This window comes from Scardinius erythrophthalmus (genome assembly GCF_964197995.2).
Source record: "Scardinius erythrophthalmus genome assembly, chromosome: 2".
NCBI lineage: Eukaryota > Metazoa > Chordata > Actinopteri > Cypriniformes > Leuciscidae > Scardinius > Scardinius erythrophthalmus.
This window is the reverse complement of record NC_138222.1, coordinates 23,476,831-23,494,900: the sequence shown is the minus strand read 5'-3', so window position 1 is coordinate 23,494,900 and position 18,070 is coordinate 23,476,831. Positions and strand designations below refer to the sequence as shown.

Below are 18,070 nucleotides of genomic sequence, written 5' to 3'. Positions count from 1 at the left end.
GCTCTATTGATGTGCCCTGTGTTCAATCACTCAACATCCATGCAAGATTGTACTTAGAGATGCAAACTATTCCTTTACCTCTCTCCGTTTCTGTTTTCTCTTTTGGAGCATCGGCATAGTAGGAGATGTCTTTAAGCAGACTGATGGATGGTGTATAACTTGCTTGTAAATTGTAGGGGGAGGGTAGTTGGCATAGCGGGCACTGTCACAATGCCAACCTGCTTCTGTCCAATCAAAGACTCAGCTGTTGGCCAATGGTCCAATACGCTTTCATGATTCAAACACTACTTAAGATGTTATTTATTATGTGGGAAAAAAAATAGTTGAAGCTTAATGCAGAAATAACTCTTAAAATTTCTAACAAATGCACAGGACAAACCAAGAGTGGGGATTTTTCCTCCTCCTCTCACTCGATCTTAATTTTCTCCAGACTTTTTTCTTCTTAATATATGGTGTTCCCTCCCTTTTTTGTCATTGTTGAGCTGAAGCCAAGAACATTCCATTTTTGCAGCTCTGCTTAATGGTCATTTTTGAGGGGGGGGTGGGATTTATTCCCATCTCTCTATCTCTTACTCTCCCCCTTTAACTTTCACTTTTGAAATGGAGCTTAGGAAGGAACAAGAGTAAGGACAGCTCATTTTCTCTCTTTTTCCCCCCATTTTTTATTTACTAAACGCCAACATTTAGGCATTATAATTGCATTGTCCGATGTCAGTGTTGAGTTGGTCGGTTAACTAAAAGGAGTTTTAGTGCCCCTTTAGGTAAACAAAACAAAACAGCAATGCCTTATTGTTTAAGCATGTGGGTTGTTTTAATATTATATTGGTTATCGGCCTATATGATTGCTTTATTATTAGGAGCCAAGCACCGAAGGTGCGGAGGCACCTATTGTATCCGTTCCCGTTCTTATTATTATTATTCTTCAAAAATGTTTTTTTTTATGGCAGCCCAAAGAACCGCTTGCGGGAAAGTTATGAAATTTGGCACACTGATAGAGGACAGTCTGAACTATCAGCATAACAAATTTGGAGTCTCCAACTCATTCCCTCTAGCGCCACCAACTGTCCAAATTTGCACTCATGTTTATGCTAATAACTTTTGAACCACAAGGGCTAGAAACAAAATATTTTTTTCCCTCTGATTCCTTGGCTCAAGACAATTCGATTGCACCCTATGACGTCATTTTGAATTTTCCGAAAAACCTACTTTTTCTAACTCCTCCTAGGCCGTTGGTCCGATTTTCACGAAAATTGAACCAGATCATCTCTAGACCATGACAACAAAAAGTTATGGAATTCAAGTTGATTCGTCAAACCGTTTTTGATAAACCCACGAACTAATTTTACGTAGCGCTTGCGAAAACAGACGTAAGGCTGTATCTTCGCAACGGTTTATCAGATTGAGACCAAACTTGGTACATGTCATCAAAAGCATGACCTGAGGCAACATGCTGCGTTTCGGCGCAGTGCCACCTACTGGTCCAGAGATATGAAAAATGGCTATTTCTGCTTATAACTTCTGAACAGTTTGTCCAAAAATCATAAAATTGATCTCGTTAGATTCAGGGCAACTGAAGTCGACTGATATCCATTCTTACCATATCGGCCATTTTGGCTGTCGGCCATTTTGAATTTTGTGCTAAAATGCTGTATTTTAAGAACGCATGAACGGATTGTTACGAAACTTGGTGTGGGTCATCAGCACGATGCCCTAAAGGAGCGTGAGAAGTTTCGAAACAGACATCAAACATCTTGATTTTCATTCAAAACCTACTTTTAGGTAGGTGATATCTTCGAAACCGCTAGTCCGATCGAGACGAAACCACCGTCAGAAGTTTGGAAACATAGGTCGATAGAAAAATGTCAATGCCCAAATCGAAAATATTGATAGTAAGGGGTAGTAAAATCCAATCAAAGTCATGTGTCTGTCATTTTTTACGTGTTTTTTCATATAAATGTCTATAACTCCAAAACGAATTGGGATATTTTCACCAAAATTGACACACATATGTATGGGCTCACTCTGAGGACACATAAAAAAATGGTGGGACTGAGCCTCTTGGTGGCGCTATAACAGAACAAAACATGAAATTCCCATTGACTTCAGTACAGTTTTGTGAAATAAAATGCTATACTTAACAAATGCATTGGTGTAATATTACGAAACTCAGACTGTGCCATCAGCACCATCGTCTGAAGGTACCCAAAATATTTCGAGACAGCACCAAACTTTGTATGTGTCATTGTCTATTTTGTAACTGCGCCACCTATTGGTCAAAAGTGATATTTCATTAAATCATTTATTTAGTTAATATATGTGATTTTTTAGCCATTTTGCCAAAATTCATCTTTAAATGTCTTTAATTGCTCCTTGCTGCAGTTGGTCTGACACTCCCAGCCATGTTGGCATGTCTTATTGTCTTTTTTTGCGCTTGGCCCCGGTAATGGCTGCTTGCAGCTATATTTATTATTATTATTATTATTATTATTATTATTATTATTATTATTATTATTATTATTATTAAAGTATCAATCCATATTGAATATATAGATCATCTGGTACTATATTATTTGCATATCCTCATGTATCCTATTTTTTACATTTAAAAAATATTTTTTACATTGTTAAATGCAATCTATGTAAAAAATAAATAAATAAATAAAAAAAACATTTCCCAAATCCCAAATATGTTGCTTGTTGTGATCTTGAAATAAGCAGATTATTAAATGAGCTCCTGAAAAGACTGGGATAATGCATGCCACTATCATTAGCACTGTAGGATCAAGGAAGGGTCTTCCTAAAGGTTTTGTAAGGTAACATCATTAATCATGTAACATTTAAAGCACACATCAATGGCAGGCAGGATTCTTCTCATTTTTCCATCTTTCCTCCCCTGCTCCTCTACTTTGCTCATGCTCTTCAAGGTGGGGTGTGTATTGTATCTCCATTTTACTTTTGAGGCACGTTTCAGCTTTGCCTTTACCTGTTCCTACATCCTTCTTTTTCCCTTCCCCTTTTCTTCTCCCGTTCCCCCTCACTGAAAGAAACAAGCATGTAACTGCACACATCTGGCCTGTCCTGTCAGGACCCAGAAACTGTAGTTTGCTTTTCAGGCTGTTTACTGTACCAAATTCTTTCTTTGTGTTGGGTTTGTTGCCTATTTGCTTTAATCGAGCTGCATGATATGTAAAACCTGATGATCATGTTCTCCAGCATGCCTTGTGATTATCCAAAAAGCATCTGACCATTATTACAAAGAGTTCACACATGATCAGTCACAAATTTGCAGAAACTGAAATAATTATTTTTCAGTTTATACCAGAGATGTTTCATGTTGTAAAACCCTAAAGATTTCAATTTGTTTCCAGATTAAAATGTAAAATATGTGGTCTTTTAGATCCTATTGTTTGTTGTTTATATATTGTGTGTTTTTGTTGTTTTGATTTTTCTACATTTGTCTCATTTCCTAATGTCAACAAAACCATAACAGCTAAACAAACATGAGAAAACACTGCCAAGTGGATGATAAATTACAGTGAAGTGCAGTACTGTCATCTGTAGACCTACTGTTCTTTCTGGGTTTTGTGTTTTAATCCACCAGCTTTATTTTGTGTTTTCAGACTCGCAACAGTCAGGAAGTCCAAGCAACAATGAGCCTGGCAAGAACCCTCCAGGTATGTCAACGTAAATGCAAAAAACACAAATGCACATAAATCTACATCTGCAGTCAAGGGTTTTAAGTAAACTATTGCCAGGTGCTGGTGTACCCATAATAATGACACCCCATAAAGACAGATAAATCCTGTATGACACCAATGTTATATGGATGTTTATTTCATTTTCATTATATTGTTTCAGGGTTCCCAAAGTCATGGACAATCTAAAAATATCTGGGAATTTTTAAAATTGTTATTATTAATAATTTGAGTTATGCTCACTTTTCATCAGCTAGAAATTTAGAGTAATTATAAAATGATAAAAAAAACTTTTTCTTTTATTTAAAAAATGTACAAATAACAAATTCATAAAAATTAAATACAGTAATCATTCACAAATGACTTGACATTATGGAAATTAAATGATCAAAAGGTGTGGGACCCCTGAGTTTGTGAGATGTATGTGTTTTCGTGTACATATATTTGTAACTGGATATAAGCTACTTGTAGGCCTTTAACTCATGTTCAGAGAAGAGAAACAGACATTTATCTTGTCATTTGTCACTGAAACAACTTACAACTACTGATCAGTTGGTCACTCAAACCAAACCAGGTCTCAAATAAACTCTACTACAAATATATTTATTTAATTAATTAACAGCTGAATTAAAGCTAAACTTTTCTCTACCAGTTTAACTCTTTTGCTTTTTTTAGAGAAATTATACCAAAACAGGCTTATTTGATCTGGTCTTTTTTTGGGCACAAGTCTGGAATACAGTGTTACGTACTAGTTGGCTTTCTCTGAACCTAATCTATATCTAGTATGTATATAAAACAAGTCACAGTTAGTTTCGTCACAATCCCTGAAAGCAAAAATTAAATGGTGACGAGGACGAAAGATTATTTGTTTAATCTATGTGGAAACTAAAATGTTTTCTGATGCCTGCTCACCAAACACACAGCATTTGAAATGTCCTCATGTGTATGTGTTAAGTAAGGACATGTGTCTGAAGAAAATGCTTTTGTCTCCCACAGTTTACTTGGAAGAGAGCTTTATTAAATCAGGGGTCTTTAGTGTTTCGGAGCTGGTGAGAGTATCCAGAAGTAAGTCTCTCTCTAAACATGCGCGCACACACACACACACACACACACACACACACACACACACACACACACACACACACACACACACACACACACACACACACACACACACACACACACACACACACACACACACTGGTTTCACTACTGTATGTTAGTGAGGGCATCTCGTAGACGCATGGTTTTATACAATTTTAAACAAGTACATGGATTTATATTTTATACAGGTAAAGGTACTGTATACGCATAAACCTACTCGGGCGGATCTAGAAAAGATATTTATAGGGTGGCACGAGGACTATTAGGGGTAGCAACACCAAAGCAAGTATTAATGCATAGTTATTGTGATTCTCTTACGAGAGGTTATCTCGTATTGCGTAAGTTGCTTACGCTACGGGAAAGTCTTCTTTCTTCGAGATCTGAAGCCAAAAATTATCTTTAATTTTGTATTCATTGTCAACGCAGTGCGGCAGCCGGCAGACCAAGGCAGGCTGTATAAGCGTGCTCATTGGCTGCTCGGCGGCAACTGCTTAAGCCTATCAGTGAGCCTCGTGAAACGTGGCTCACTGATAGGTGAGCCACACCCTTCTAACCATCAAGATGGGTGTGGCCAGTGTGTATATAACGAGGGCTCACAGGCTGAATATCTGATTTTCTAGTCTTCAGCGAAGCTCTACGCATCGCTGGATCTTGAGAGCCGCCGCCGTTGAAACCAGCGCCCCGCTCAGCAACGGAGACCGCCACCTCATCTGCGCTCTCTGCCTGGGCCGCGAGCACGCCGCCACCGCAGAATCATAGGCTTTAGCGCTAGAGACCCGTGTTCGATCCCGGCTCTCGCGGCAGATAAAAATTTATGCTGTTCGCTTCTCCGAGCTGGCGGCCAGTTTTTCTTACATACAGAAAACGAACCCGCCTCTCGTACCACTCCTACTCATGGTGCTCGAGTATTTATGAGCGTCTAAACACGAGGGAAGAAAAGACGGTTAAGTCCCACTGCGGCTGGACCACTGTCAAAGCTTCATGCTCTGTCAGTCCCCGTTGCCACGGCTACTGCAGATGTTTACCTTGCAGTCAACGAGCTGGTATATCTACCCGCTCGCCTGCGCGCAACCACCGTTCTCACGGCGACCCAGAGAAATCTCAAATGAGCATAATGTCTGGTTGCACGGCTCACGCCGTATGTGTTTCAAATGCAGTGAATGTGCCCACGTTTCCGTGTTCACCCCTGCACACAAGCACTATAAATCCCGTGTCTCTCACAGAGCCCACTCTCATAAAGCAGGCAGAAGCCGCTTGAGTGTTAAAAGTAGGTCACGTGTCCACCTCACCGTGCCCACACCTACTCACTGCCCGCTCTGTCACATGGCCTCTCACGACCGGTCATGTTTTAAATGTAAGTCCTGTGCCCGCCCTTGAGCGCTCACACATACTAACGAACATTTCACCCCCGACGCCGCCCTCGCGCGTCGCGCCTCACACTATATGTTCCCCGTCCAAGCCACCGGGACACTGTGTGTAAAACGACCAGCTATCGCTGCGTGTGATCCGGCGTATCTAAGCACCAAGAGCGCGCGCGCTGCGCCCACCCCTCCGTTTCGAGCTCTCGAGCCCGCGACGCGCGGTGATCAGAGCCCGGAGGCCATTCTGCCCCTGGCTTCACACTCAAAAGCGTGGGAAGCTATTCCAGGCGCATCAGAATGGGTGCTAAGCACAGTAAAAAAGGGCTATACTCTGCAGTTCGCTCGCCGCCCCCTGCGCTTTCAGGCGCGTACTGAGACGAGAGTGAATGGAGAAGTAGCACATCTACTTCGAGCAGAAATAGCTACACTTCTGTGCAAAGGGGCTATAGAACCGGTTTCCCCTTCTATGAGCGAGTCGGGCTTTTACAGCCGTTATTTCCTCGTTCCCAAGAAGGACGGAGCTCTCAGACCAATTTTGGATCTAAGACGTTTGAACAAGGCTCTTATGAGAAGACCGTTCAAAATGCTCACAACCAGGCAAATTCTCACGCAAATTCGCCCGAGGGACAGGTTTATATCTCTCGATCTAAAAGACATGTACTTTCAAATCCAGATAATACCCCGTCACAGGCCATTCTTGAGATTCGCCTTCGACGGTCAGGTATATCAGTACACCGTCCTGCCTTTCGGCCTGTCGTTGGCACCCTGTACATTTACGAAGTGCATGGACACGGCTCTCGCTCCCCTGAGGGGTCGAGGAATGCGAATTCTGAACTACTTGGACGATTGGCTAATTCTAGCACAGTCAGAGGCCGAACTCATCGCCCACAGAACAGTGCTTCTAAGCCACCTGGACAGCCTGGGGCTCACGGTCAACTGGACCAAGAGCTCATTAGTGCCCAGTCAATCAACCTCTTTTCTGGGTTTGGATCTGGACACTGTGGCAATGACGGCCCGCCTGTCGACACAGCGCGCGCGCTGCATTCGACACATGGCCGCGTCCTTCCAGCCGGGCAGCACCGCACCTCTCAAGACATTTCAGAGGATGCTGGGTTGTATGGCTTCAGCTGCAGCAGTGCTTCAGCTGGGTCTGTTACGTATGCGTCCGCTACAACGCTGGCTGAGTGCCCGAGTGCCTCACAGAGCCTGGGCTTCCGGCGGCATTCGAATCAGAGTGACTCAGAGCTGCGTTTCAGCACTGAAGCCCTGGTTAGGGGCCGACTGGTACCAGCGGGGAGTGACAATGGGAGCCATCTCACACCGCAAAGTTATCTCGACGGACGCTTCCACCTCAGGTTGGGGCGCTCTTTTCGAGGGCAAACCGGTCTTTGGCCTGTGGTCAGACCAGGAGAAATGCCTCCACATAAACTGTTTGGAGATGATAGCAGTCGAGAACGCGCTCAAACGCTTCCTCCCATTCATACAGGATCACCATGTGCTAGTCCGCTCGGACAACATGTCCGTGGTATCCTATGTGAACCGACAGGGCGGTGTCAGATCCAGGAACCTGTGCAAGCTGACAGAACGCCTTCTCGTGTGGGCTCACCGCTCGTTGCGCTCGCTGAGAGCTGCGCACGTGCCGGGCCACCTGAATGTCGGTCCAGACAGACTGTCCAGAGACATCATTCCCCTGGGAGAATGGTCCCTGCACCCCCAGACAGTCCAGTTTCTCTGGCGCCCTATAGGCAGAGCGGAGGACGACCTCTTTGCGTCGAGAGACAACGCTCACTGCCCGAAATTTTTCTCGAAAAGCGAGGACGCGCTGTCCCAGACATGGCCCAGCCTCCCGCTGTACGCTTTTCCCCTGATCTCCCTGTTACCACAGGTCATTACGAGGAGTCGGGAAATGCACCACCCAGTGCTTCTTATAGCCCCGCGTTGGGAGAACCAAACCTGGTACCCAGAGCTAGTGAGGCTGTCGCACTCATCCCCATGGCCGATCCCGGTGAGAAAGGATCTCCTCTCTCAAGCCGGTGGATCGATCTGGCATCCCCATCCATAACGATGGTCTCTGCATGCATGGGTAATCAACGGATACCCGTTGACCTGCCAGAAGGGGTCGTGAACATGATCACACAGTCTAGAGCTCCCTCCACGAGACGGCTCTACGCGTCTAAATGGTCGGTGTTTTCTAAATGGTGCGCTACTAAGAGCTTGGATCCACGTGCATGTGGGGTCCCACGGGTGCTCTCCTTCCTACAAGAGCTGTTGGACAAGGGCAGGTCCCCTTCCACGCTCAAAGTGTATGTGGCGGCTATTGCAGCGTTCGCTGAGACGACGCGCGGCCAGGCAATAGGAAGGAACGAGCTTATTATCCACTTCCTCAGAGGAGCTAGACGGATGAATCCCCCGCGGCCCCTCTCGGTTCCTATTTGGGATCTGTCCTTGGTCCTGGAGGCCCTGAAGGCTTTTCCCTTTGAACCGCTTGAAGTACCTGTCGCTCAAAACCGTTTTTCTGATAGCTCTGTCTTCAGTAAAACGCGTGGGGGATTTGCACGCGCTATCTGTTAGCCCTGCATGTCTTGAGTTCGGACCGAACGACTCGAAAGTCATTTTCAGACCGAGACACGGTTACATCCCCAAAGCGATTGGAACCCCTTTTAGGGCACAAATCATTTCCCTTTCGGCTCTGCCAGCATCCGATAATGGGGACAGTGATAACCTCCTATGCCCTGTCAGGGCACTGAGAGTTTACATCACGTGCTCCGCCACTTTCAGGCGTTCCGAGCAGCTCTTTGTTTCCTTCGGCGGACGCACCAAGGGTCTCGCCGCCTCAAAACAGAGCCTGTCCAGGTGGATAGTGGACGCGATTGCAGCAGCTTATGCCTCCAAACACCTGCAGTGCCCTCTGGGTATCAGAGCCCACTCTACTAGAGGCATGGCCTCTTTGTGGGCCTGGTCCTGTGGAATTTCTATCCACGATATTTGTATGGCGGCGGGCTGGGCCTCCCCATCGACATTCGTGAGGTTTTATAACCTGGAAGTTCCCGCCTTACAGGCTAAATTGCTGTCAGTATAAGTGACATGTATGCTCTGCCCAGTCGCTTATGTGCAGACTACGTTCACATGCTGGCGATATTTCTGGTATGGTACTTAGGGTGAAGTGTTTTATACTCAGACTGGGCCGCTCTGTTTCTCATTCCCTGTTACGCGCTGTTTACCGGTGCTGGCCCGCGCTGCTGGCCGCCCGTCTTCCACTCTGTTGCGCGGGGGGTTATTCTCTTCGTAAAAGACCGATGATGTCGCTCTTTTCTTACCCTAATGTGTGCTTATGTACTGTCTGGGCTCGCGCTGCCGGCCCCACTGTTTTGCACTGATATATACTTATAGACCGGCCGCGCCGCTCTATTTTATACACTGAGTGAAGTGCTTTGTACTGTGTTGGCCCGTCTCTCCGACCGGCCACCTGTTCCAGCAGAATGTTTTTCCCCGGTCTCCCTGGGATTCATGTGCTGGATGCTCGGCGCGCACAGCGTTGACAAGGGGTTCCCGTAGCGTAAGCAACTTACGCAATACGAGAGAACCTCTCGTAAGAGAACGTACTCGGTTACCTAATGTAACCTCTGTTCTCTCTAGAAGAGGGAACGAGTATTGCGTAACCTGCCGTGTCGTGCCACGAGCTTTTGCGCTTCAGACTACGAAAACCAGATATTCAGCCTGTGAGCCCTCGTTATATACACACTGGCCACACCCATCTTGATGGTTAGAAGGGTGTGGAGGGCGCGAAGCGCCCTCATTGGAGGCCACGTTTCACGAGGCTCACTGATAGGCTTAAGCAGTTGCCGCCGAGCAGCCAATGAGCACGCTTATACAGCCTGCCTTGGTCTGCCGGCTGCCGCACTGCGTTGACAATGAATACAAAATTAAGGATAATTTTTGGCTTCAGATCTCGAAGAAAGAAGACTTTCCCGTAGCGTAAGCAACTTACGCAATACTCGTTCCCTCTTCTAGAGAGAACCGAGGTAACATTAGGTAACCGAGTACAATTTATGGCCTGACATACACATTTATGTTCATGAATATGTCAAACGGTTGCATTACCATATCTTCTTATTGATTTAATTTTATTTTATTGTCAGATGGCAAAAAGGTCTATATCCATGATGAAAGTGAAACAGGCATTCATATAATTCGCTCACATCATATACGGACGAGATTAGATTTCTCAGAAAACCTCAGAGAAACCAGCTGAGAAGCAGCAATTTTCAGATTCCCGAACAAATGGATAAACAATCAATTTGTTCGTAAACTGGGCTGCACTGGTTGCGATGTGTGTTTCTGACTCACTAAGAACTGATTCATAAGAGTCATTTTTAATGAAGCTGACTACACAGAAAATGCTGCATGTGTGTGCAACCCACAGGGACAGTTTATAGAAAAATGTGTTTTCTTCCCATTATTTTGTGGTACACTATCTTTTTTTTTGTTTTTTTGTTTTTTTTGTATGTCATCAAATGCCGCTGCGCTGCTGAAAAGCGGTACAGGAAATTGATTACACTTATATTTTATACTGGGTGCCAGATGTGGTGACAATGCTCTTTCTTAGGATGCCAGTTGCCATCCCATGCCTCCTCTGTAGATCTGCCCCTGAGCCTACTCATCAGATAAATCTGCTGAAATCAGTAGATTTAATGTAAACATGACCTTCAAATAGTGTGAACCACTTCATATGTCCTGGCAAGTAGATTTTTTGAGAAGTTTCACTAAATGTGTTGGGACATTTAAAAAAATGTGGGTATCAAAGTATAGCTAAACCTTTAAACACACATCTAGCTAAATGAGGACACGCATGGACATGGACTAGTATAAATATGAATCTACTAGACTTACCCAAACCCTAGCTTAAAAATAAAATATTTAGCATTTTTAGAGGGGAAAAAAACCTGAATGTTTATATGAATGTTATGATTATATTTATATAAATTGAAATATATATATATATATATATATATATATATATATAGGTTGCCTCCTAAGGGAATTTTTTCTAACTTCTTGCGACAGCTTCAACCCATAAGTATAGCTAAGTAAACAGACAGAGCAACACAACCAGCATGCTTTATGCTGAGGCATTCCTGATTTAGCAAGGGAGGGACTTGCCCAGAACATCTGTGGAAAATCCAGTCTAGTGGGTCTTGTGTGTGTGTGTGTGTGTGTGTGTGTGTGTGTGTGTGTGTGTGTGTGTGTGTGTGTGTGTGTGTGTGTGTGTGTGTGTGTGTGTGTGTGTGTGCATGTGTGTGTGTTCACAAGTTTTGGTGCACAAGCATACAGTAGTTTATGTGTAGACATGCCTGTTCTCATCGGAGATGATGACAGATGTTCCAAAAAGAATCTCTCTTTGATAGCTGAGGACAATTTTGCCCCCAGGCAAGATTTGTACTAGTTGCCAAAAGGTTTATCAGGGCCTAAAACACACACACGTTTACCCTCCACACATACACACACACACACACACACACACACACACACACACACACACACACACACACACACACACACACACACACACACACACACACACACACACACACACACAAAGACGCTCATATTCACCCTAATGGTGTATGGTGTACTTGGTGACGCTGTAACTGATCCATGTCACACCTAAATGTAACACAACACTTGGGATCTGTCCCACATACACACACACACACTGCCATCATTGTGGCCTCTATGATCCTCTGCTCTTTGGAAAGGCATTCAAACACTTAAAACACTACAGCCATATGACTTACCTGCAGGAAACGGCATGTACCAAAAAAAAAAAGCAGAACAATGAAGGTCTGTCAACTTCCTGAACAAACTGACAGTTTATTGCACACTTAAGTTTTTAAATGTATAATTTAATGGGCATTGTGTTGTTCTGTAATGCAGTTTAGATGAGGTTATAGTGAACACTGTATATATCGTTGAGGGTATACATATTAAGTACTAGGACAAATGTCATACCTGCTCACCTGCATTCATGTGGCAGCAGCAGGTCTTGGGCTCAGTGCCAGCAGAGACTGACAGTAATTTTGCATGTGTTTCCTTCACCTCAGACCCTCAGGTCATATCATGTCATACATGAAAACACAGACTCTGCTAAAACGTCATGACACATCTCCTTAAACTACTGCAAAAGAGAGATTATTATTATTATTTTTTAATATGAAATGTTAACACTATAGCACAAGCCTTGCATATTAATTCAGTAAGAATATTTTTTAGCCATGTGTTTTTGGTTTTATATACATACATATGTTACACAACACCCAGTTGTTTGTTCACCTATCCTTATCAGGACTGTACACAGGACTAATGGGTTTTATACTGAGCTAATGATATTTTCTATCCCCTAACACCACCCCTAAACGTAATCCTCACAGAAAAAAATCAACATCTTTAATAAAAATTACGAAGACAGCTGGGTATCCTCATAATGTAAGGGTAGAGACCTGAAACTTGAATACACACTACATTATGAGGACATTCATCCTAATTTATCCTTATGTAATTGAGGTCAAACCAGTACATAGACACTATGATTAATGATAGGAAATAATATAGCAAGTACACAACATTTCTAAACTTATATATAATAATATAATATAATTAATAATGTTATATAAAATGTAACATTTACATTTTAAATTACTTTTTTGCATTTGTCAAATATTTGTATTCAGAGCAACTTATAGCTTATAACATGATACGTATGTTATCAGCACATGTTCTCCCTTGAAACCAAAACCACTGCCTTAATAAACACAGATACTGCCAATGAAAGATGTGCTTCAGTGCTACAGTGTACATTAGCCAGCTTATAAATCACCTGCATATTATGAAAGGTATGTTTAATTTTTGAGGAATTGTAGGTATAGAGCTATCTGTTGATGAAAGACCAAACTAGCTTTGTCATGCTATTGTATGTAAACAAAGAGGCTTGTGACAGAGGTTAGACCACTGAAAGGTGCTCTGGCTCTTGTGGTTTCTCTGTAGATATGATATCTCTGACACACTTCATACTGTTACAGCCCCTACGGCTGTTCTCTGTTAGATTGAATTACAGCTACATGTTTGGGTTTGCCTTTATGCAAATTCTGCACTGAATAACAGCTTCTAACTAAGAGCCAGAAAGTGTGTGTTAAAAGTGATTTAGTTGATTGACTCTTTATGCCAAAATGTTGATGTAAGTTACTCAACATTACTACCTATCCCTAACCACTTTCTTTTCTCTCTCTTTCACGTCTCACCAGCTCCTATCACACAGGGTTCAGGAGTGAACTTCCCTATGGCTGACATGCCAAGTCAGCCATATTATCAAGACCTGAACTCAGGAGTGAGTTTACACCGGTCCCTCTCATCTCCTCCTGGCAGGTTAGCATGCATGTTCAAACACCACCCATGCATACAAACACATACATTATTAAACCTGTTTGTTGTCTTCAGTGTAAGATCAGCTTCGCAAAAGATCAGCTAAACAAACACAATAAAAGCTTTTTTTTTTTTTTTTTTTTTATAGAATAGTTTTATAAAAATGTAACCGATATTTGAAGAAAAAACTGTTCTAAAGCTAAGAACCTTTTTTTTTTTTTTTTTTTTTTTTTTTTTGTCTGTGTATGTTTAAATATATTAAATAAATTTTGCCCTTCAATATGTTACATTAGAGTTAGTCTGGGTCAAAGTTCATTAAAATATTCCTTATGCCCTTTATTCTAATTACGAAATTGGTGATTTTTAAAAGAAGTGATTTTCAATGTCACAGCACAGATTGGTGTAGTCAGAAGACGGATTAATGCATGTTCTTCTGTCCTCTGCAGTAAGCGGCCTAAGACGATCCAAGAGGACAGTATGGAGACTAGTCCCACCGGGCCAGACTTCTACCCATCCCCCAGTTCACCGGCCAGCAGACCCTGGCATGAGAGAGACCAAGGTGAGAGAGACTGTTCATGGTCAAGACTTGCTCTCATTTCATTATCATGTGTGTGAGCATTAAGCTTATTTCCTCCATTTAAGCACTACTAAGAGCTATTCTGCACTGTTTCTCTCTTTTAACCCTCCCTCTCTCCCTCTCTCCCTCTCTCTCTCTCTCTCTCTCTCTCTCTCTCTCTCTCTCTCTCTCTCTCTCTCTCTCTCTCTCTCTCTCTCTCTCTCTCTCTCTCTCTGTCTCTCTCTCTCTCTCTCTGTCCTCTGTGTGAAGATCTTTTCTGTGTGATTTTCCCCTTTCTTCAGTTCTCAGTAAAGTGTGATGTTGATAAACTGGTCTTCATTCTTGCAGCACTTCGTGAACTCCAGTCTTCATGCAAAACTGAACAAAACACATATCAGCCTGTGGCATTCTCATAACCTCGGCTGTCCTTCTAACACTTCTGCAACAATAATGATTTTCTGAAATTATGACCATTGAAAATTTCAGTGGTGTAAAATTTCACTTACAGTGAGTGGGACTGCTCACTGGAGTTAATTTATTTTATTTTGCTCATAACACAATAGCAAATTAGGGCCTGTATTTTATTGTGAAGTCACACAATGAATACATGGAATGTAATCTCAACTTTTTGCATTAATTGAGCCTTATGTATCCAGAAATTGTAGGGTTTGGTGAAGGATTTTCATTCCTGTGCGCTACTTTCTAGTGTGCTGCAGTTTAACATAACTAGAAAGAAAGAGCAGGTTGTCCTGTTGTATGTTTTGATTGAAACCTTCGACGAGATGTCATTAATTAAGGAGAAGTGTCACAGTTTCTTGTTTTGTGTGGGCAAAATCTGTGTATGTTAGTATTGGATCTGGTTTCATTCTTTTGTAGTTTAGTCGTGGATACATTTGAAGGACTGTTTTTAGCCCAATTTAAGCATAGTTTAAACAATATAGAATATATAATATTGTCGATATAAAATTAATGATTCATTTCTGCACTATTAACAACATCAAATAAATCCCAAAGTACCTGAACTACAGTATATAACTTTTTTAGACAAACCCCCAAAATAGTTTTCTTCATTTTAGCAAAAATAAAAACAAAACAAAACAAAACTTTAATGTATGTGTTAAAGCAAATCTGTCAGATGTAGATCAGACTAGCCTGGTTTCCTATCTGCATGGGTTGGTAATTGATTAGCCATGTTTCCTCCTTCAGAAAGGGGGATTTGTCTGGCGTGTGGCAACTATTGAACTTGACCTGATCTCTAAAATGGGTATGTCAAAGGTCAGAGCAGGGTTGTACCATTTGAGTTCAGACACCAGACCCAGATGGGGTGGGGGGGGGGGGGGGGGAGGGAGGGGGGGGGAGTGGCAAGGAATGGAAGGAGAGATCTCCTGTTCTAACAATAAGTTTGCACCATTAGTTACCCTTGTTACTCATTCGCTCACATGCCTGACGCCCAGTTCTGTAGCGTTCAGCTCAGATCTTAGCTAAAAGATTTTATTTTTAATACATAAAAAAAAAAAAAAACTTTCCCTTTGAAAAATGTAGATTTTAGCATGTAGTCAAGAGAGATTGTTTTTGTAAAGTGTGTGTGTGTTAGAGACAGACAGAGAAACAGGCAGGTGTGACAGCGTCTGTTTGAACTTGCCCCTTGACGACCAACAGGTTGCCAGTATTAAGAGGAAGAGAGAGAATTTGAGCGCTAAAAAATATAAAAAAGTATTTAATTGTAGTTAATTCAAGTTCCATACTCATTTCCCAGGCAGAAGGACACATTACACTGTACATATAAATGTTATGTCTTATTTTCTTGTCATGCACTTGTTTTTGTTACTTGTTAGGGCTGTCAATTTAATTGGTGAATTTAGTTAGATTATTTTGGAAAAAATAATGTGATACAAAATTATAGCCTCAAGTCTGTGTCTATTTAAGGATTTACTCATCTGCTAAAATGGTGACCAAAAAATCTTAATTTGGTCGATTTTCTGGTCAATTTATTATTACTAGTCCCCCCCCCCCATCCTTTTGCTGATGAGCTGTTGTGAAAGATGGAAGGAGGAGTGGTGGGGTAGATAGAGCTCATGAGAAAGTGGTTTGTTTTGTTAAAGCCATATCAGAAGGAGCGAAGCATGAATATTAAAGCCATATGAGGCCTTGACAAAAGGAAACTGTCTCAGCCAAAGCCTAGTCCTCTTGTGCCCAGAAACACACACACACACACACACACACACACACACACACACACACACACACACACACACACACACACACACACACACACACACACACACACACACACACACACACACACACACACACACACACACACACACACTCGCCAGTAATATACCTTTCTTATTTCATATCAAATCAACTTTGTGAAAAGAAAATGTCATTGTATGGCCACTGCCTCGATAAAGTTGCAAGTCTCTCACTGTCTCCATTTCTTTTTCTCTGGTGTGCTTGAAAAAAATTAATAATCAGTTTTCCCAATCTGTGTTCTTCAGATGCATGTGTAGTTATTCCCTGGTCATGCATACAAACAAACAAAACATGCAATTTATTTTTTTTTGCTGCTTTTTTTAAGGCTTTTGGGAGAGCAAATTCTCCTCCTGTCACCCTCTTTCTCTCTATATCCCACCCACCTTCATTCTCTTCTTCCTTCCTTCCCTCTTTCCTCAAACACATGTATGGATATTCCTGAGAGAGCACAATCCTGCCTTCTAACAGCTTTTTTTCTTCCTTTTTTTTCAATGTTCTGTTGCAACAGGTGTGATGACAAAATATTATTCGAAAGCCATATGCTAAATTCGGACATGTTGAAACAGGAAAATGCAGTCAAAAAGTTTTTGGAAGAAAAATAATTAATATTTCGTATAAAGATAGGCTCTGTTAAAGTGCTGTTACTGCAATGCTTATCTGTAGATTATGTCTAGAAAACTATTACAATACCCATTTATAGTTGTGGAATCATGTTTGTAAACTTTCTTTTTGGTCAAATCGGTTTATAAAAATGATTTATGAGCGCCTTGTTCAACAGTTTACAACCCTAATGTGTCTTTTTTTTTAATATATTTTAAAATAAAATCATTTAAATATTTTAAAATGCAATTAAATAGATAAAAAATACTGCAAAATAACATTGTATGTTTAGGAAATATTTTGAAGCAACATTTTCTCAATTGTCTTTGTCATTGGCAGTAGTGGTAAACAGTCATTTAGGCAATTTGGGACCCTGAATAGGACACACGGACACATGGAATCCCCCTACATTCCAATGCCTTTGTGCTATTTGAGTCAAGATCATTTACCTTTTTCCTGCCTTCATGAGAGAGAGAGAGAGAGAGAGAGGATTTATGAAGTTAAATATATAGAGATGTAGTCTTGATTGATTCCTTCATCTAAAGCATCTGTGCATATCCAAACACACAATCTCAAGACAGAATACACATCATGAGAAGTGTTTGCAGATATGTCATTAGCTAGCGGTTCTCTTTTCTTCCACCTCCCTCACTTTTCCTTATTTCATTATTCATTGCGTCTTTCTCCCTTTCTTTTCTGTTTTCTCATCTCATCTATGATTGTCAGGGAGGAGCGCCATAGACATGCAGGCCAAGCACTATGTCTCCTCCATGTCTGCTGATGAAGACACTTTTTTTTTTGTCTCTTGGAAGTAGATATGAAGTAAATCTTTTTCTTAAACAATCAAACAAGATAGATGATACACTGCATTGCACTACAGAGAGGGGACGTGAAAGAGTAACAAAACATGAAAATGTCAAAAGAATGTGTTCTTATGTTGTTGACTATTTTTTTGGATGCTTAGTTCAGTAATTTTGGCGAAGATTTAGTCGCCTAGTCAATTAAGACTTTTTTCGTTTCTTTTAGTTGATTAAAAAAAAAAAAAAAAATTATACGCAAGTTCTGCTCATCCCAGATTTTGA

The 18,070-nt window shown here is 41.7% G+C and overlaps 1 protein-coding gene across 15 annotated transcripts in view; it reads left to right on the top strand.

The window, feature by feature from the left end:
• Positions 1 to 18,070, top strand: part of LOC308681956 (nuclear factor 1 B-type-like) — a 116,278-nt gene that overhangs the window by 75,453 nt on the left and 22,755 nt on the right. For all 15 annotated transcript variants that reach the window (XM_081351327.1, XM_081351321.1, XM_081351325.1 and 12 more), the window contains exons 3-6: positions 3,621 to 3,674; positions 4,692 to 4,760; positions 13,459 to 13,579; positions 14,023 to 14,135. In XM_081351327.1, the coding sequence (XP_081207453.1) occupies positions 3,621 to 3,674; positions 4,692 to 4,760; positions 13,459 to 13,579; positions 14,023 to 14,135 (357 nt within the window). The remainder of the gene's footprint in view (positions 1 to 3,620; positions 3,675 to 4,691; positions 4,761 to 13,458; positions 13,580 to 14,022; positions 14,136 to 18,070) is intronic.